Raw genomic sequence first — 15,762 nt, forward strand, 5'->3', positions numbered from 1 at the left:
TAGATACAGGAGTTGGCATAAATCCATTTCTTCTGCCTGCTTCTTTTCTCCCTCTTTGGAGTTTTTTTTTAAACTAGTAGAGTAGTTTGAAGGTGGATTTTGTTTTGATTTTTCATATTAATATATGCCTATAACACATTATTGCTAAGATTTGAAGTGTGATTAGATTCTGTCTGTCCTGAATATGCAATAACCATACTGAAGTAAGCTGCCAAGGAAAACTTTGATATTTTTATTACTTCTTTGCTGAACTTTGTAATAATACATGAATTTAAAAAAACCAAATCTATCAAATCAACATCTTTCTACAAGTTTGAAGCTACCCTAATTAAAGAAGAACTGATTCTAGGCCGATACAAAGCGCTAAAAAGGGTGATTGACTAATGAGAGTACGATTGTTTTGGCTCAGCCCCTACAACAATGACAGTGTCTGATTACAGTTGAGATGTAAGATACTAGGCTGCTGGAGAGGTACTTAACTAGGTTTCTCAGTAGTCAGCAATACTTAAACATTTCTGGCATTCTTCCTATGCAGACTTTTATTGCATTTTTAGGCTTTCTGTTTCTTCTGAGACATAAGAATTTTGCAGGTCTGCAGCAGTGATTTAGATGTGATGAGGTTCAGGTCTGCAGCTGAACTGGATTGCACTAGAGTGGATTCAGGTGTTGTCAGGGCTCAGCCTTACTAAGATAGTCTAATCTTTATCTCACTGATTTTCAGGTTTTTAGTAGCTCTGTTAGCCTTTTAGATAACAATGGATGTGGCCAGGTGAGCTTCTTTATTTGTAAATATTAGTGTTACTTTCTTTTTCATTAATCAATATCTGTTGCTCATAAAGGTGGTCTTTGCAAATATATTACACAAAAAGTTGTATAAGATGTCATGTTAAAATACAACTAGTGATTGAGGACAGTTTCAGAGGATGAACTACCTCCTCACCTAGCAGCCCTCCTGTTGAAGAAACTGAAAAGTCTTTTGCAGTAGTTAGAAATCTTGAAGATAAGGAAGGAGAAGGTTGACAGTCATGGTAGAACTGTCCTCTGTGAAGCACAAGTTAGTATGGTATGACACATTTTATAATTCATAAAATAACAGTTCTGAAATCTGCTCAAGCAACATTCCTGTGGTCTCTCATTCTCTCATTCTATTGTCTCTGCCTTTTGTAAATTAAGATTATCCTCTCTGATACTTTCACTTAACACTGATTGTGCCATTGTAATGTGATCTGTTATTCTGCAAACATGAACAAGGAGCACTGTAATTCTTGAAATGGGCACCTGTGGGTATCAGTATATCCAGAGGAGTGAAAATACTTTCAATTTTTTTAACACCTTTTATATAAAGATGAGATGGCAGTCTTCGCTTAAGGCTCCCTCAAGGAAAGAAAAATGTACTTTATTATACCAATTTAGGTTGGTATAAGAAATCGAGTAATTTGTACTTTTACTTTATTCCTAAAATTCTTTTAATTGTAAAATCTGCATGTCTCTTAGCCATACACATCATTGTAGCATGGAAAGAAAAGTGATCATTTCTGGTAAGAAAATAATTAAGGAAAAATTGAAATGTGAAAATTTTTAAAAGTTCTTTTTATTTTTTTTAAAAAGTGACTTTAGTTACAGATATGCTTCTGAGTATTTTTTAAACTTGTATTTAAAATGAATCCAAAATTTTAGTAATCAAATATTAAAAGATGGGGAAGTAATATGGAATTTCACCATTTCCATTGGAAGGAATTAACTCCCCAGTAATTTTTATTTGTTATAGAGTTGTTTTTGTCAACTGTACTCTGATAAATGCCACTTCTAATCAGCCTCCTTGTAAATTGTCATTCTCACTTATATGATTAGTGGAAGAAAAGCTCTCTGTGTGTGACCTCATTAGGGCACCTCATTATGTGAAAGGAAAGGAGGATTTAAAATCTATGCAGTGAAGAAGGTGACAAGAATTTGCAATGTGAAAAATAAAATACAGGTTTTCCAAAACAACTGAGTTTATTCTGACTTAAGGTGTTAGCACAAATACAAATGCTATTTTAAGTAACCCTGGAAGGAACCTCTGCGATCACTGGGATGAGTTGTGTCCCATGGTGAGGCATTACTTTAATTGCTAATTAAGTCTTCAGTATTTGCCAGTTCAAAGATCCAAATGTTCACATCTGAGAAACTGTCTTAGTTTTAAAAAACTTAATTTCTGTAGATTCATAAAGCACACACTGCTATAAAATTTGAAACTAATTACTTCTTTTTGCTCCCCTCCTTAAAGAGCATATGGGTTAGTACCTACGTGTTTACAATATGCTTTGCTGCTAATGTGGGACTGTTGTATGGTGTTGTCTGCACTATAGTAATCGTGATTTTCCGCTTTCCCAGGTAAGAAACAATTTATTGAAATGTTCTAATAGCATTTCATTATGTATTCGTTCTGCATATTGCTTCACAGTCAGGGTAGACATACGGGATACTAAATTTAACAACTAAATTTCAGTTTTTCAGTTGCAGAAAATTGCAAGATAAGACAATTCAAAAGGAAAAGTCACATCTGTCCATTTACCATAAACTAAGGAATATCTAAAACATTTTAGAAATTTGTATTATTTTATCATTTCTCTTATTATTACACATCTGTAGGATTCATTATGTGAAGGTAGCATAAAATCAAAAGGAAGATTAATAATATTTTTCCATTTTTCCATTTATTTGCTTCTTAAGGAAAAATATATCAGGCTACCTTTTGTAACTAAGAGCCTTTATAAACTCCTAGGTACTGTGTTGCACAGGAGTTGGTAGTCGACAATTGCACTGCTAATATAGATTAATGAAACATAACTGTACAACTATTCTAATGTCTAACAAAAATTACAAGTTCTGTGTATGACTTAGAAAAGTCAGGACAGATAAACTAGAGCAATCAGAAATTTGCTTTTTTTTATATATATATTGCAGTTGCTACTTTGGATAATGAGTAAAGGGAAATATAGCTGAGGTTCTTGCTTGATTTGTGCTACAGAATTAATTCACAGCTCACCAGTCCTGGAAATGACTTGCTGTTTGCATGAACATTGAATTCCACTGAAATTAAGTACAATATAGACAGCTCGATTAAATGCTTGTTAAAGTTAATGGCGTTAGACATTTGTGCACAGCTCCATTCTCATAGAAGAAGTTGCAGAAACAGCATGAAAACAGTTCAAAATTTCAAGGCAGTAAAAAATTATGGGCAATAGCTTCTGCTTGAATCAACCAATACTTTTGTGATAACATTGTGCTACTCAGCCAACTAAAATTTTGGTAAATTCTGGTAGAAAAGCAAAAGGCAAGTTTTCATATTGTTTTTGTCCTGAACCTGGATGTTAGAGGTTCTCCAACAGCAGACAGGGATGGATAGCTAACACAAAAGAGCCTGATCTAGTGGAGATCTCAGTCTGAATCTGGACTTGTTAATGCAAATAAGACTCTTCCCAGTGATGCCTGTGTTCTTCAGTGAAGCTGCACGATTGTCCATACCATCAAAAGGCATTGAACAAGGTAGCAGCCTTAAAACTGGTATGGCACAGATGGGGTTAACAAGATAACACGTAGTAAGCCATGCAGTCATGAGCAAAAGTGTTAGCAGAAGGGAAGCAAGGAAAATACCATAGATTATTTATTGTAAAGTTTCTGCTCAAATGTCAGAGTACTGGGTATGCTACATGTTACGTATCGGGATGTATTAAAGCCAGCAGCAGCTACAGCTTCATTTATGCAAAGATGAGAGAACAGCTGATGTTTGCAAGGCTCATTTATCTGGCCCCAATACCTGCAAATACTTTTGCATATTGGTGCATCTGTCTCAGAGGACAGATAGTTTCATAGCCTTCTGCAGTTAAATGTGTTCCTATAAATGGCATGTTGAATCAGAGGATCCTATGCTGAACTCCCTTTCCAAGGCAACTTTCTCTTTTCACTGTGTACAGAACATAGGAATACTGGCCCTTTCCAGGAAGTCCCCCATTTTGATAGCTAGAGTGCAACGTTCTGCTTCATCATATGTGTCAATTTCAGTGACAAATAAAATATCTTTGTTTTTCATGACCAACAGCTATTCTACATATTTATTTTTCCCTTTCCTTACAATATGATTATATAGTAATGGAACTTCTTTACTTTTGAAGCTATCAATTATATATGAGCTACCTTGACTTGAAAGTAGCCAGCAAATTAAAATTAAAATATTCTGCACAAAAGAATTTAAATATTTATATTTTCAAAGTGATCTCATAATTCTAAAATGAACGTTTTACTCTTTAAGAGGATGATTATCAGAAAAAATAAGGTCTGTAATCACAAAAATACTCACAGATTGCATTTTCAGACTTTTAAACTGTAATGCTGTAGTTTGGGATGTGTGTCTTTTTGTTTCTGCTCAAGACTATCAATGATTTGCTGTATAGATTTTTCTCTATATGTTGATTACAGAGCAAAGACACTGAATTTGAAAAATATGAAAGAGGTGGAATATAAATACAAAGCAGAAGATAATTGTGTAAGTTATTTTTTTAAAACTTTTTGTTTGTGTGTGTGTTTCACTAATTCAGATTTATTTGTTTTCTCTAGTTAGTTACCAGATTGTAATCAGGGAGTCAAGGGAATGCTTTTATGATATGGCCACTTGAAATCTAAAGCCAGGATAATATAATAATAACAGAACTAGTTGGCCATCAGAGACTGGAATATTTTCATGCTTCTGCTGCTTGTCTGAAAAGGGAATGTAGGCAAGTCCTTTTAGATCTATCTATCTTAGTTTGTTTGTCATTTTTAGCTATGAATTGCTCTTTCTCAAAGTTTCCTAATTCCTAAGTTTAAGGAAATTCCTTGCCAGAATGGCAAGGGCCATCTAAGCAGGCAATAGCAGTCTCTGTTATCACTTTTCCGAAGAGTCCTTTGGTATTTTCATCATCCCCAATCTCTTTTCTGAAACCATTTCTGTCACCAGCCCCTCATGATCAGATTGTCCCAGAGGACACCACGAGGCTGGGCAAAGAGGGGCAGCACCACAAAATAGTGACAGACCGCTTCACAAATCACATTACTCTGTGCACATGAGAAATGGATACAAGAATCTCTCTCAAAGACTGTGCCTTTAAAATTTGGCTACTTACAAACTTCAACCAACCAGTCAGATTCTTTTTGTTATTTTCATTGCAATTATCGTCAAAGTCGCTTTTTGTTCAGGTCTGTGGTAAGAAGAGAAGGGTAATGACCCAGAGAGGTGAACTCCCTCCTCCAAGATGAAATGGTAGGTCAGCAGCCAAGAGAGAAGTAGAACCACGTGTCCTTTCAGCACAGAGCCCCACCACCAGGACATCCTGCCTTCTCCACTGTGGCAGTTTCTCCTACGTCCTTTTTCCTTTCCTAGTGCTGATGAAGGCTCTTATGTATCAGTAAACCACATGCTCAGCAGTTACTGCTTCACCATTAAGCAGATCTTCTTTAAAGAATTTATTATTTCTGGCAAATGTCCTCCATCAGCGCTATCTTGGGCTAAAAATCTGAACTTCCAAGAGCTCAAGGGCATTTACTGTTTTGGCATGCTGAGAAACGTTGGAATGAAAGGTACATAAGAATGGGGAGGACTCTGAAATGTGAATTTAAAACACTGTTCTTGAGGCTGGACCAGCTGTCAATTATTATATCACTTTTCATTCTTAATAAAAGTGTTGGACTAACTTTGTCAGAGATAGGTAACCAAAATTTGATTTGCCTGCTCTTTTGCATATCAGTTCATGAAGCACTTTGTGCAAATACCTATATATGTTTTTTCTTTTTTTTAAGCTTACTGCTCCCCTGCTTTTTTTCCCCCCCTAATTCAGTAAGATTAATGCCAGTAACCTAGTAATGACAAACTAGTGTCTGCAGACAGTGGGGAAAATGACATTATGTTAGAGAAGTAAATTGCTCAAGAGCTTATTGCACAAAACAAAGAAGGAAAATATGCCTTTAATTGAATTTAGAGTCACTGGATTGCAGCAGGCATTTAGGTTAATTTTTAATGTATGAATGTTAGACTGATCCAAGTTTCCCTGGTAAATAACAGATTATACATAAACAACAGGACTTTTAAACATGAAAATATGCAAGCTTAATGACCTACCCTGCCATTAAGGTCTGTGGATTTATAGGGGTTATTTAATCAATAGGAGAAAAGACATTTTAATGTGGAAAAAATCAAAGTGTATTTAGAAGCTTATGTGAAACACATTTCATCTGAGGTGTTCACTGGCACTGCACTCAAGCAGAGCCAGTGCTGTGCAGAGCGTGCAATTGCCTGGGGCCTTCTAAGTGGTGGCAGGGGCAGACACGTGAAATAAATTCCCTGGTTTCTTAGCAAGGACACAACAAAGAGGAAGTTCATTTTTCTCTGAACAGTTCTTGTTAACAAAGAATCAAACAAGAGCCAGGAATAACTGGCTGGTCAAATTTAGGCACAGTTGACCTTGTCCACTCTAGACAAAAATTATACCTAAGTCTACCATCTGTTTGATCTAGCCTTATGATTTGAGCCTTTCCAGCTTTGTACCTTATGCTTATGGAAGCTTGATCATCACAGGATTAGTGATCTTTGATCTTTGCACATCAGTCTTCCTTTTTTTCTTAGCTTTTATCTTCTGCCTTGCCATAGCAATGCAGGGTCCACTTGTCTCCACACCAAGCTGTGTATAGCACCATTTTTGTGGGAATCTGTGGGATGTCAGAGCATTTCTCCATTCAAGCATATACCATCTTCTGCTTACCCCTTATTCTAGAGCTCTATTCCATACAAACTGAGACATTTTAACTGCCAGTTGAGCTTTGCCACTTGTCTGACTGTGGCATACTGGTGGTGCAGTATTTACTGTAATCATATTCATAGGTAAATTGTGCAAAGTCCCTATACACAGTCTGGGGTTCTTTGCCTCAGTTTGGGATGTTTGAAATGTTTCCTTTATTTCATGGTCAGTGTGGTGGTGTCTGAGAGATCATCTCATTCCCTGAAGCCTGAACAGCAGTCTGCAATAAGGAGGTAGTTTATGTGGGTTGTGGTGAAGATTTCCATTCCTGTTTTGCTTGAAAGTCTGTTGGGAAAACTGCATATCTTCAGTGCAATCCCAAACAATTTTTAACTACTTATAAAATGGTCTGTGTCAGCTCCACATACTTGTGTTTGACTGTGACCTTGTTACATGAATTTTGCTAGGAAGAAGAGAGTCTTTTTTGACTCACATTCTCTTGCAAATTCTTGATTTTTACTTCCATTGTCATACAACTTGTGGAAAATTGAGAGTTCAGTAGAATTAACTTAATTCTACCTTCTACAGATCCAGTCTTTTAGCATGTCTTGTTGCTGTCCAACATATTTATATATAAATATTAATTTTCTTATTGGCTTTTGAAAGTGTTTTAAAAGTACACCTCCAGAGTGAGAGAATAGCACTTGTTTTGAGCAAAATGTTTCCCACTTGTACCTGGGGGATTCTGAACATTATCTGGTGCCCTTCCAACATTTTTCTGCTGTGCAACATTTATGTTTTGAGCTATACTATCTGGCTGAAGGTACTGGCAAACTGGCTGTAGCTTATTCAGTGAAGTGCAGAGACAGGCCCAAGGGTGACAGAGAGCTCTCATGTAGATTACCGTATTGGTTGTAGAAATGTGCTGGTAAAGCTTTAAATGTGCCACTCAAGGTTGATCTGGATCCACTAAGTATTTTCATGGAGAACTATCTCTGTACTAAGGTCATCTTCAGATCACCAAGATGAAGATTTCTAGCTTTCCCCAAATCACCTGCAGTGTTTGCCCTAAATGCTTGTGTACTTTTTTCAAGTTGTGTTTGTCTAATAAAATATATTCCCTGTCTGCAAATGTTACTTTGTCTATGCTTGGGGATTATACCAACTGAAATAATGTTACTATAATTTTTAGCTAATAGTTCTTAGTATTATGCCTCATAATGTGTGCGCTTTTTTTTCATGCCAAATAATATTGTAGATAATTTTCATTATATATTATGTGTGTTTCCATTCTTACTTCAGTTATGTTCGAAGGCTGATCAACAGAATTATCTGTTAAATCATTCTCACAATCCAAAGCTCCTCATAGGTTAATTTACAGGTATTTTCAGGTTTCTTAAAGAAATGGGTCTGGGGTTCGTTCTCCAAATCCAAGATGAACTTTTCAGCATTATGTTTATTTCATTCCCCAGGAATCACTAAAACAGGTAAAAATAGTTTCAGTCAACAGCCCGTTAGTCTTTTTGAATGCCAGAAAATTTCACGCTGACCTGTTAAAGATAATCCAGAAGGATGCCATGAGCAGCCAGGTATGTGATATTGTAAACAAGGTGGGATGTGCTTTACACTTCCAGTAATCACCATAACTGGGTTGAAGATCGTGTTTGCTCTCCTTGCATTTCTTAGAGAATGCAATCACATACTGAAACAGGTATAAAAAAGTAACATTAGAAATGATTCATTTAGAATAGAATAAAGATAATCCTAATCTTAATCAGATTCAATATTGACTGTTTTCATATTATTATCTGAAAATAGTATCTCTTCTATTTCTGCATGTGATCCTGTAAGAAGCATTAAAGCACTGATCCAAAACTTCAAAAATTTCTAGAACTTACATAACCTCAGTTGATATAAGGCTGGGATTTTAGAAGGACAATGAGTAGCTACAAATATGCTTGAATAAAATGTGATTTTTTTTTTTTTTTTTCTGGAGATAAGTCCATGAGAGATGGACACTTCATTTCTAACTATAAATAATTTGGGGGTTATTAGGAAGAAAGTGACTACTTTTTTCTCTATGGTATTGTTTCTTTTTCCTCTTTTCCACTGATTGTATTAGAAAAATAAACAGTATACAAATTGCGTATATCACATTTTTGGAGAATACCCTACATTTTCCCAGTTCATCTGCATATAACTACTGAAACTTCCTGCAACACTTCCTAAAAGGGAAAAAATAAATTATCATTTTTCTATCAATACCATGAAGACATTCCAATATGATACAATGCCTACTGTAGACATTTTCATCCAGTTTGGCGTCTTGTGCTGAGAAAATCCCAGCTGTGTCTTAGACGGGTTGTTAAGACAGCAACATGTGTCTACCACCTCCGCTGTCCCTTGACAAGGAGTTGTGCTACCCATATGTGCTCAGTTGGGTGGAAATTCAGCTCAGAAAAGATGCTGCTTTTTTTTCCCTTGGTTTTGCTAGGCTGGCTGATTTGGATTACTATGATAAAAGGCTTCCAAACAGAGAGAAATTACTTAGAATTTGCATGGAATTGATTTGAGTCAATTTAATAAGTAAATTTAATAAGTTAATTTATACGTTACTTATAAAGGAGATTTTATCCTTTGTCTTTTCTGTAAGGTACTCAGCAGTACAGCTGCCTGAAATACTGTGGGGCTTCTTATTTTTTTTAATGAATAATGTCTTTCTGTACTACATAATGAGTGTGAAAAAAAATGCTGTTTCAATTTTGTTTGTGCTCCGATTCTGGTTTTAACTCATGTTTTTTTGTTTGTGCTCTGATTCTGGTTTTAACTCATGTTTCTACTGAGAACTTGCATATTGAAGTAATTATTTTAAAAATTGTTCAGATAAATGTAGTTCTTTAATAAATATACACGTCAAAAATGTTCTTAATAAAATGTTAGCATAGCAGATGAGATTGCAGCAAGTAGAAAATTAATCAGAACTTAATCTTATAAAATCGCTGCCAAGAATTTTTCTTGTCAAGACATCCTTCCCATCTTTTGACCACTTCTTAACCACTCTGCACTTCCTCAAAGACGTTGTGTCCAAAATATGCTTTCTAGTGAACCCAAACTTGACAGAGGTTGAGTCAGCTAAAAAGAAATGCAAAATATCAGTTTGAGTATGTATCTCAGTATTCTTCTAAAGTTATACCAGAAAATATTATATATCATATATCCAATAGCTTCTCTTGTTACTCTGCAATGGACTGGTTTTCCTTGGTGTGTTAATCAGCTGTTGCTTTTATTTCAGTGTGAGCAGAACAGATTGCTCTGTTCATTTTCCAATGGAAGTTGCCATGGTGAGTTTATTATCTACAAATGATGTTAAAACCAAGATGGATGTAAATGTGCAAAATAGCTCTGCATTTTTCTATATATTTCTAGGTACACACAGGTTTTGTGGAAATAAATATTTTCGGTTAGACCAAACATTCAATGAAGCATGAATGCTGAAAGTGTTAAACTGTGTTAACCTCGGCCTAAAGAGTCCTGTTCTTCATTCTGTTTTTGACTGACTTTTTAAGATTTTAAAAGCAGGGAATCCCTTGAGAATGCCTTTTCTGACAGAGTAGAAGGTTCTAGTGGAAGTCTCACTGCCCATCACACGGGGGTTGGAACCAGATGATTTAAGGTCTCTTCCAACCCAAACCATTCTCTGATTCTGTGTCCCTGTTTGTTGCACTGGAATGTGTGTGTGTATAAAGAGACAGGTACATAGTGGGGGAAACACTTCCCGTGTTGTTGCCTGGACTTATCTTCAGACTTGGCTGAAGAGACTGCTTTGCTAAGCTCTGGTCTTGGGGTTTTTTTGCGTGCACAGAGTTGAATATTAGTATGAAAAAGTAAAAGTAAGATTAGAACCATGTTAAATCTTTGTGATCTTTAAAGTCAAGTAGGAGAAAATCACAGAAAATGTCAATTAAAATGTTAGTGACATAACAACCAATATGATACAGTATATCAATACAACATATAATAAGATACCCTAGAGATTTTCTTTCTATTAAGGATTAAGCTGGACACTCCACTTTTTCCATGTTTTGTAACACTTAAATCAAACCAGAGCACATACATTCCCATGGGAGAGCTGCAGCAACCTTTTGCAGTGGATAATTTATACAGATGACTTCATTGTGGATAGAATTAAAACAGTGTTTAAAACACTTATAAGCATTTAGGCCGCAGTAGAAAATCTGATTTGGATGCTGTTGTCTGAATGTTTGTGCTTGTGAACTAGACTCGGGACATTTTTATGGTATTATGGTGTTTAGTTAACTTGGGGGTGACAGATTGCTTTGCTGTAGCATAGTAACCTGTGAAAATGTTTATTGAAGATTATATTGTATTTTATTGACTCTGTTGTAAAATACTACATTTGAGAAACCCTTACCAGTACATATTTCAGTCATCTTGATGATTGACTGGTTTCTCATATTACAAAAGTGGCAGAAAACACAAGACCTCTTTTCTGAAAGCCTAAGTCCAGCCTTGAGGACTTAAATGCTGCTGTTACTTGTACCAATCAGTCAATGGTGATTCTTCATGGGGTCTTTAAAACAACACAGAAAAAAGAAAAATCCCTTTAAACAGAAAAGCAAAATGCTGAGCTTAAATTTTCAAGACAGAGAGGTTACGTGGGGACACAATCTTTAAGCCTTATGGCAGTTGTCCAGGAAAGCATGGAAATTTTTGTCTTTGTCAGAATCTTTCCTTTCTCCCTTTGGGGAACACTGTCTGTATCAGCACCAAATGAAAGGGCTGCTCTTGCTCATGCAACTGATCCAAAGAGAGTGCAGCTCTTTACCTGTCCTCCCATTTAGAGGCCAGGCAGCCTCTACTGCAATTCAGGATGCAGCAGGGAATCATTACACTGAGCCTGGGAGATTACATGAACCCTTTCTGGGTTTTTATCAGAGTAATTTTCTGGAGGTTCCCTTTAAAATTCAGTATTTTTTGTTGGTATGTATCTATTCATGTATGTTGGACAGTACAAAGACAGTAAATGTCTGGAGATGCAAGTCCAGAAGTCTTTGGTTTTCAGACTACTGTCAGAAAGGAATTACCACCATTATAAATATGCATCATGGAGAAATTCCAAGTCCCCTCAATAGTGTAAAATCTTTACCTCTGCTCTGCCAAAGCCATTTAATTTAACTCATCTTTACAATCAGAATTCCTTTCCTTCATATTTTTCTTTTTTTTTTTCAGTGTGTGCATTATGATAACAAACATTTGTTCACAGAACAATGTAAATAACATGTGCATTATTTTCTAGTTCTCCCTTTATGAAAGCCAGGAATCATTTATCTGTGTGCTAGGATGCATTTAGAAGAGAGTATGTTTAGATTAAACACAAGATGGCCTGAGGTTGAAGAATAAGAACTTCGCAAATCTTACCAGCACAATTTTCTTCTCCAGCATCAATATGTTATTGTGCATTAAAAAAATAGCCAAACAAAAACCAGCACAGTAAAATCCTAGGAAAATTAAATACTCTACATATATTTCTTCCTTATTGTTGAATATTAAATTAAGTAATAGGCATATGTTTAGGAACTATGGAACTCAGTGTCATATCAGAACTTAAAAGAAAAATAGATACATTTTCTGTGTATCTGAAGAAAAATATTCCAAAGTAGTCACAATGACTCAATGAGAAATTCAAATTTGAATAAACAATTGCTTAATTCTTGAGCCACTATTGCTACCTAAAACATCTCCATTAATATGTTCTGTCTGTCATCACTTCTTTCCATTGTCCTAAAGGTTCATTTGTTCTTCTAAATATAGCATTTGCTTGCCTGATACCCCAGCACATAACAATAAAATTTTTATTGTGATAGTTTGGGCTAATTTTGTTGAGCTATCATCATTTTTATACCCATTTCTTGAGTATTATCCTTTTAATTAAAGTTTTTCATTTATCAAATGTCTAGGTGAGTTGGTGCAGTCATGTCACAGTGAGCGACGTGTTTTGATATTAGACTGCAGTGGACTGAATTTCTTTGACTACACTGGAGTCTCAGTGCTTCTTCAGGTATTCATGACATTGGAAACATTCTGCTTATGCTATAATCATACATATGAGTTACTGGGGCCAACTTCTAGTCACTCCACCTATATCTGTGGATAAAAATTTCACCCATAGAAAAGATGAACATAGATTTGGTATTAAATTGTACCATGTTTATATATAAAATTACATTAAAATATTTCTAAATATTTTGGATAACAGTACAAATATATGTATCTATATGCAATGAAGAGGAGTTTTGGAACTTTTCCTTTTTTTTTTTTTTAAGTTTATTTAGGTCATATTTGACCCTGCCACGTGAATTGTAGAGATATGTAAATTTGCCACTTTAAAATTTCAGCTTTAATTCTGTGATTTTATCTGTATATTCCACTGTCTGCTAAGACAGAGGTCAAAACATGATCTCCATCCTTTCTCCTGTGGGCAACATATCTTGCAGACTGGGTTCAGGCGTTGCAGGAGTTCCAAGATGCTCCCAGAAGACTAAATCCAGCAGTCACTGGTTACTGTGGTGAATGGAACTAAATCCTGATGGTAGCTGGCCACAATTGGTGTTTCCTTGGGGCCAGTCCTGTGTAATATCTTTGTTGATGATTTGGACAAAGGGATCGAGTGTACACTCAGTCAGTTTGCAGATGAGACCAAGCTGGGTGGCAGTGTTGGTCTGCTGGAGAGCAGGAAGGCTCTGCAGAGGGTTCTGGACAGGCTGGATCAATGGGCCAAGACCAGTTGGGTGAGGTTTAGCAAGGTGAAGTGCTAGGTCCTGTGCTTGGGTCACAACAAGCCCAGGAGTGCCACAGGCTGGGGCAGAGTGGCTGGAATGATATGGGTTAGTGGTAGACTTGGCAATGCCAAGTTAATGCCTGGACTTGATAACCTTAAATGTCTTTCCCAACCTAAACAATTCTATGAGTCTTTAAGGAGTTCTATATGGTGGATAAAAAATTATATTCAAAATCTGTTTCTTATATTTCCATCAGATTTGGAGCTGAAAAGTTGTGTAGTGAGTACAGGGTTAAGTGGGGTATAAGAGGTTTCATTTGCATAATTTTTCTGAGTAAGATAGATGACTTGAACTTGGGTCTTAGTCCAGGCCTCTTCTTGTCCAAACAATTTTCTCAATTTACTGCAGTGATTGGACATTGAAGTAAGTGTTGCCTTAAAAGATTTTATATTAAAACTGCATATATAGGCAGAGATATAATGAAAAAGAAAACTGGAAAAATAAGGTTAGTGGGAGTGACTCTTTATCAGCTATCCCTTTGAAATATAGGGCATTCAATACAATATTGATTTTTAAAAATGTGAAACTGGTTTTCAAAAGGTCTTAGAGACCTCCAAATTAAAAATTATGTCAAAGAAGTGTTTGGTAAATTTGAGAGAGGTAAGTCTAGCATGGACTGTGAAGTGCCCAGGTTGGTAGTGCAGATTCTGGATAAATGGTTGGTCCAAAACCAAGTGACTCCTCCTCCTATCACAGTCAACACGTCCTTGTTGTTACACTCCTTCCCAGACTAGCACCATTGATGTCAGAGATGGTAGACTTTTGAACTGAGTAAGATTTTTGCTTTATTTTAAAAATAGAATATTCTGATGGGGTTCTCACTGAATCTCTTCTCTCAGATTTTTTTCTACTTCACATGGATTAATTAAACATTTTTGAAGCAGTAACTGCTTAGGATATTCCCCATTTGGCAGAAAAATGCCCTATTCCGGTTTTAGAGTTATTTTCACTTTTTTTTTGCTTATTTGTTGTTTTTTTGTTTTCTGTCTTCTTAATATTTTGTCTCTGGGGAGTTGAACACTTTCTAAGAAAGAATAAAAAACAACTTACTGTTGAATGCAGCATGATAGTTATGGTGCTTTGTTGATAAAAGTCTCCGTTTCCCAGGTCTGATTCCTGTCTGTGTGGTCTGGTAGTAAGCATATGGTGAGGACATGGGAAAACATGTTGAAAAAAGAGAACTGGAAATAATACCCTTAAAAACTACAGTCATAAATTTCAAAATTATTAACCAAATTCAGTTTTAATTCTCAGCAGAGCTGGAGAAGAGGTGGTAGGAAACAAATGTGCCTTGGTGATGTTTTCATTATAGAAGGGCTCGCTCTGGTGGCTGCTGGCAGTACAGCTGCTGCAGCAGCATTTCTCAGCTGATACTTAAAACAGTTTTTTGTTTTTTGTTTTTTTTTTTTTTAATTTCTTGTTTTCAAACATAGATTTACATGGACTGTAAAAACAGATACATCGATGTGTTGCTAACACACTGCAAAGGCAAGTATCAGCTTACAGTAAAAATTTTAACATGAAGGTTTATACATCCTCACTACCTTCTCAGTGCTCATGTCTTTGTTTTATTGCAGCTTCCTTGATAAAAGCAATGCAGTATGGTGGAAATCTTGACTCTGAAAATCCTGTATTTTTTGAATCTATTTCTTCAGCAATTGAAGCCATTCAGATTCACAGGGTAAGGCTTACAGGCAGAAGTAGGTAAAGCCTGGAGGGCTTCCTGGATGCTCACAGCAATTTGTTAAAATCTGGGAAAGTCTTATTTAACCAGTGAACCTTTTATGTAGGAATCTTTTATCTGTCTGTAATCTACAACTGGTCCTCAGGCTGAGGAATGCAGTTTTCCATTTTTTTTTTCTGCTAGCACTCTCTTCCTATCACCATGTCTCCTTTAACAACAGCTTTCGATCTTCTATGATAGATCCAGAGGCACTGTGTTGTGGTGCTTTCATCCAGGCTCATTCTCCATTGGAAAGATTTATGTCATCTAGAAACACCTAATACAGCTTCTCCATGAGACAAATAAACCCACACACAGTTCTGCATTACTGAAACTACATTCCTGTGTCTCAGCCTGGGGTGCTTGAAGCTACTTCACACACCACAGCACTGGTCTGACTGAAATGGTTCTGGGTCCCCAGCTTGTTTGG

At 36.1% G+C, this 15,762-nt stretch overlaps 1 protein-coding gene across 1 annotated transcript in view; it reads left to right on the plus strand.

The window, feature by feature from the left end:
• Nucleotides 1-15,346, plus strand: part of SLC26A7 (solute carrier family 26 member 7) — a 62,895-nt gene extending 47,549 nt beyond the window's left edge. The window contains exons 11-17 of the mRNA XM_062502900.1: nt 2,267-2,373; nt 4,459-4,525; nt 8,222-8,359; nt 10,042-10,090; nt 12,728-12,828; nt 15,043-15,097; nt 15,187-15,346. Of these exons, the coding sequence (XP_062358884.1) occupies nt 2,267-2,373; nt 4,459-4,525; nt 8,222-8,359; nt 10,042-10,090; nt 12,728-12,828; nt 15,043-15,097; nt 15,187-15,317 (648 nt within the window). The 3' untranslated portion in view covers nt 15,318-15,346. The remainder of the gene's footprint in view (nt 1-2,266; nt 2,374-4,458; nt 4,526-8,221; nt 8,360-10,041; nt 10,091-12,727; nt 12,829-15,042; nt 15,098-15,186) is intronic.
• The last annotated feature ends 416 nt before the right edge of the window (nt 15,347-15,762 follow it).

Source organism: Cinclus cinclus, chromosome 1 (assembly GCF_963662255.1).
Source record: "Cinclus cinclus chromosome 1, bCinCin1.1, whole genome shotgun sequence".
NCBI lineage: Eukaryota > Metazoa > Chordata > Aves > Passeriformes > Cinclidae > Cinclus > Cinclus cinclus.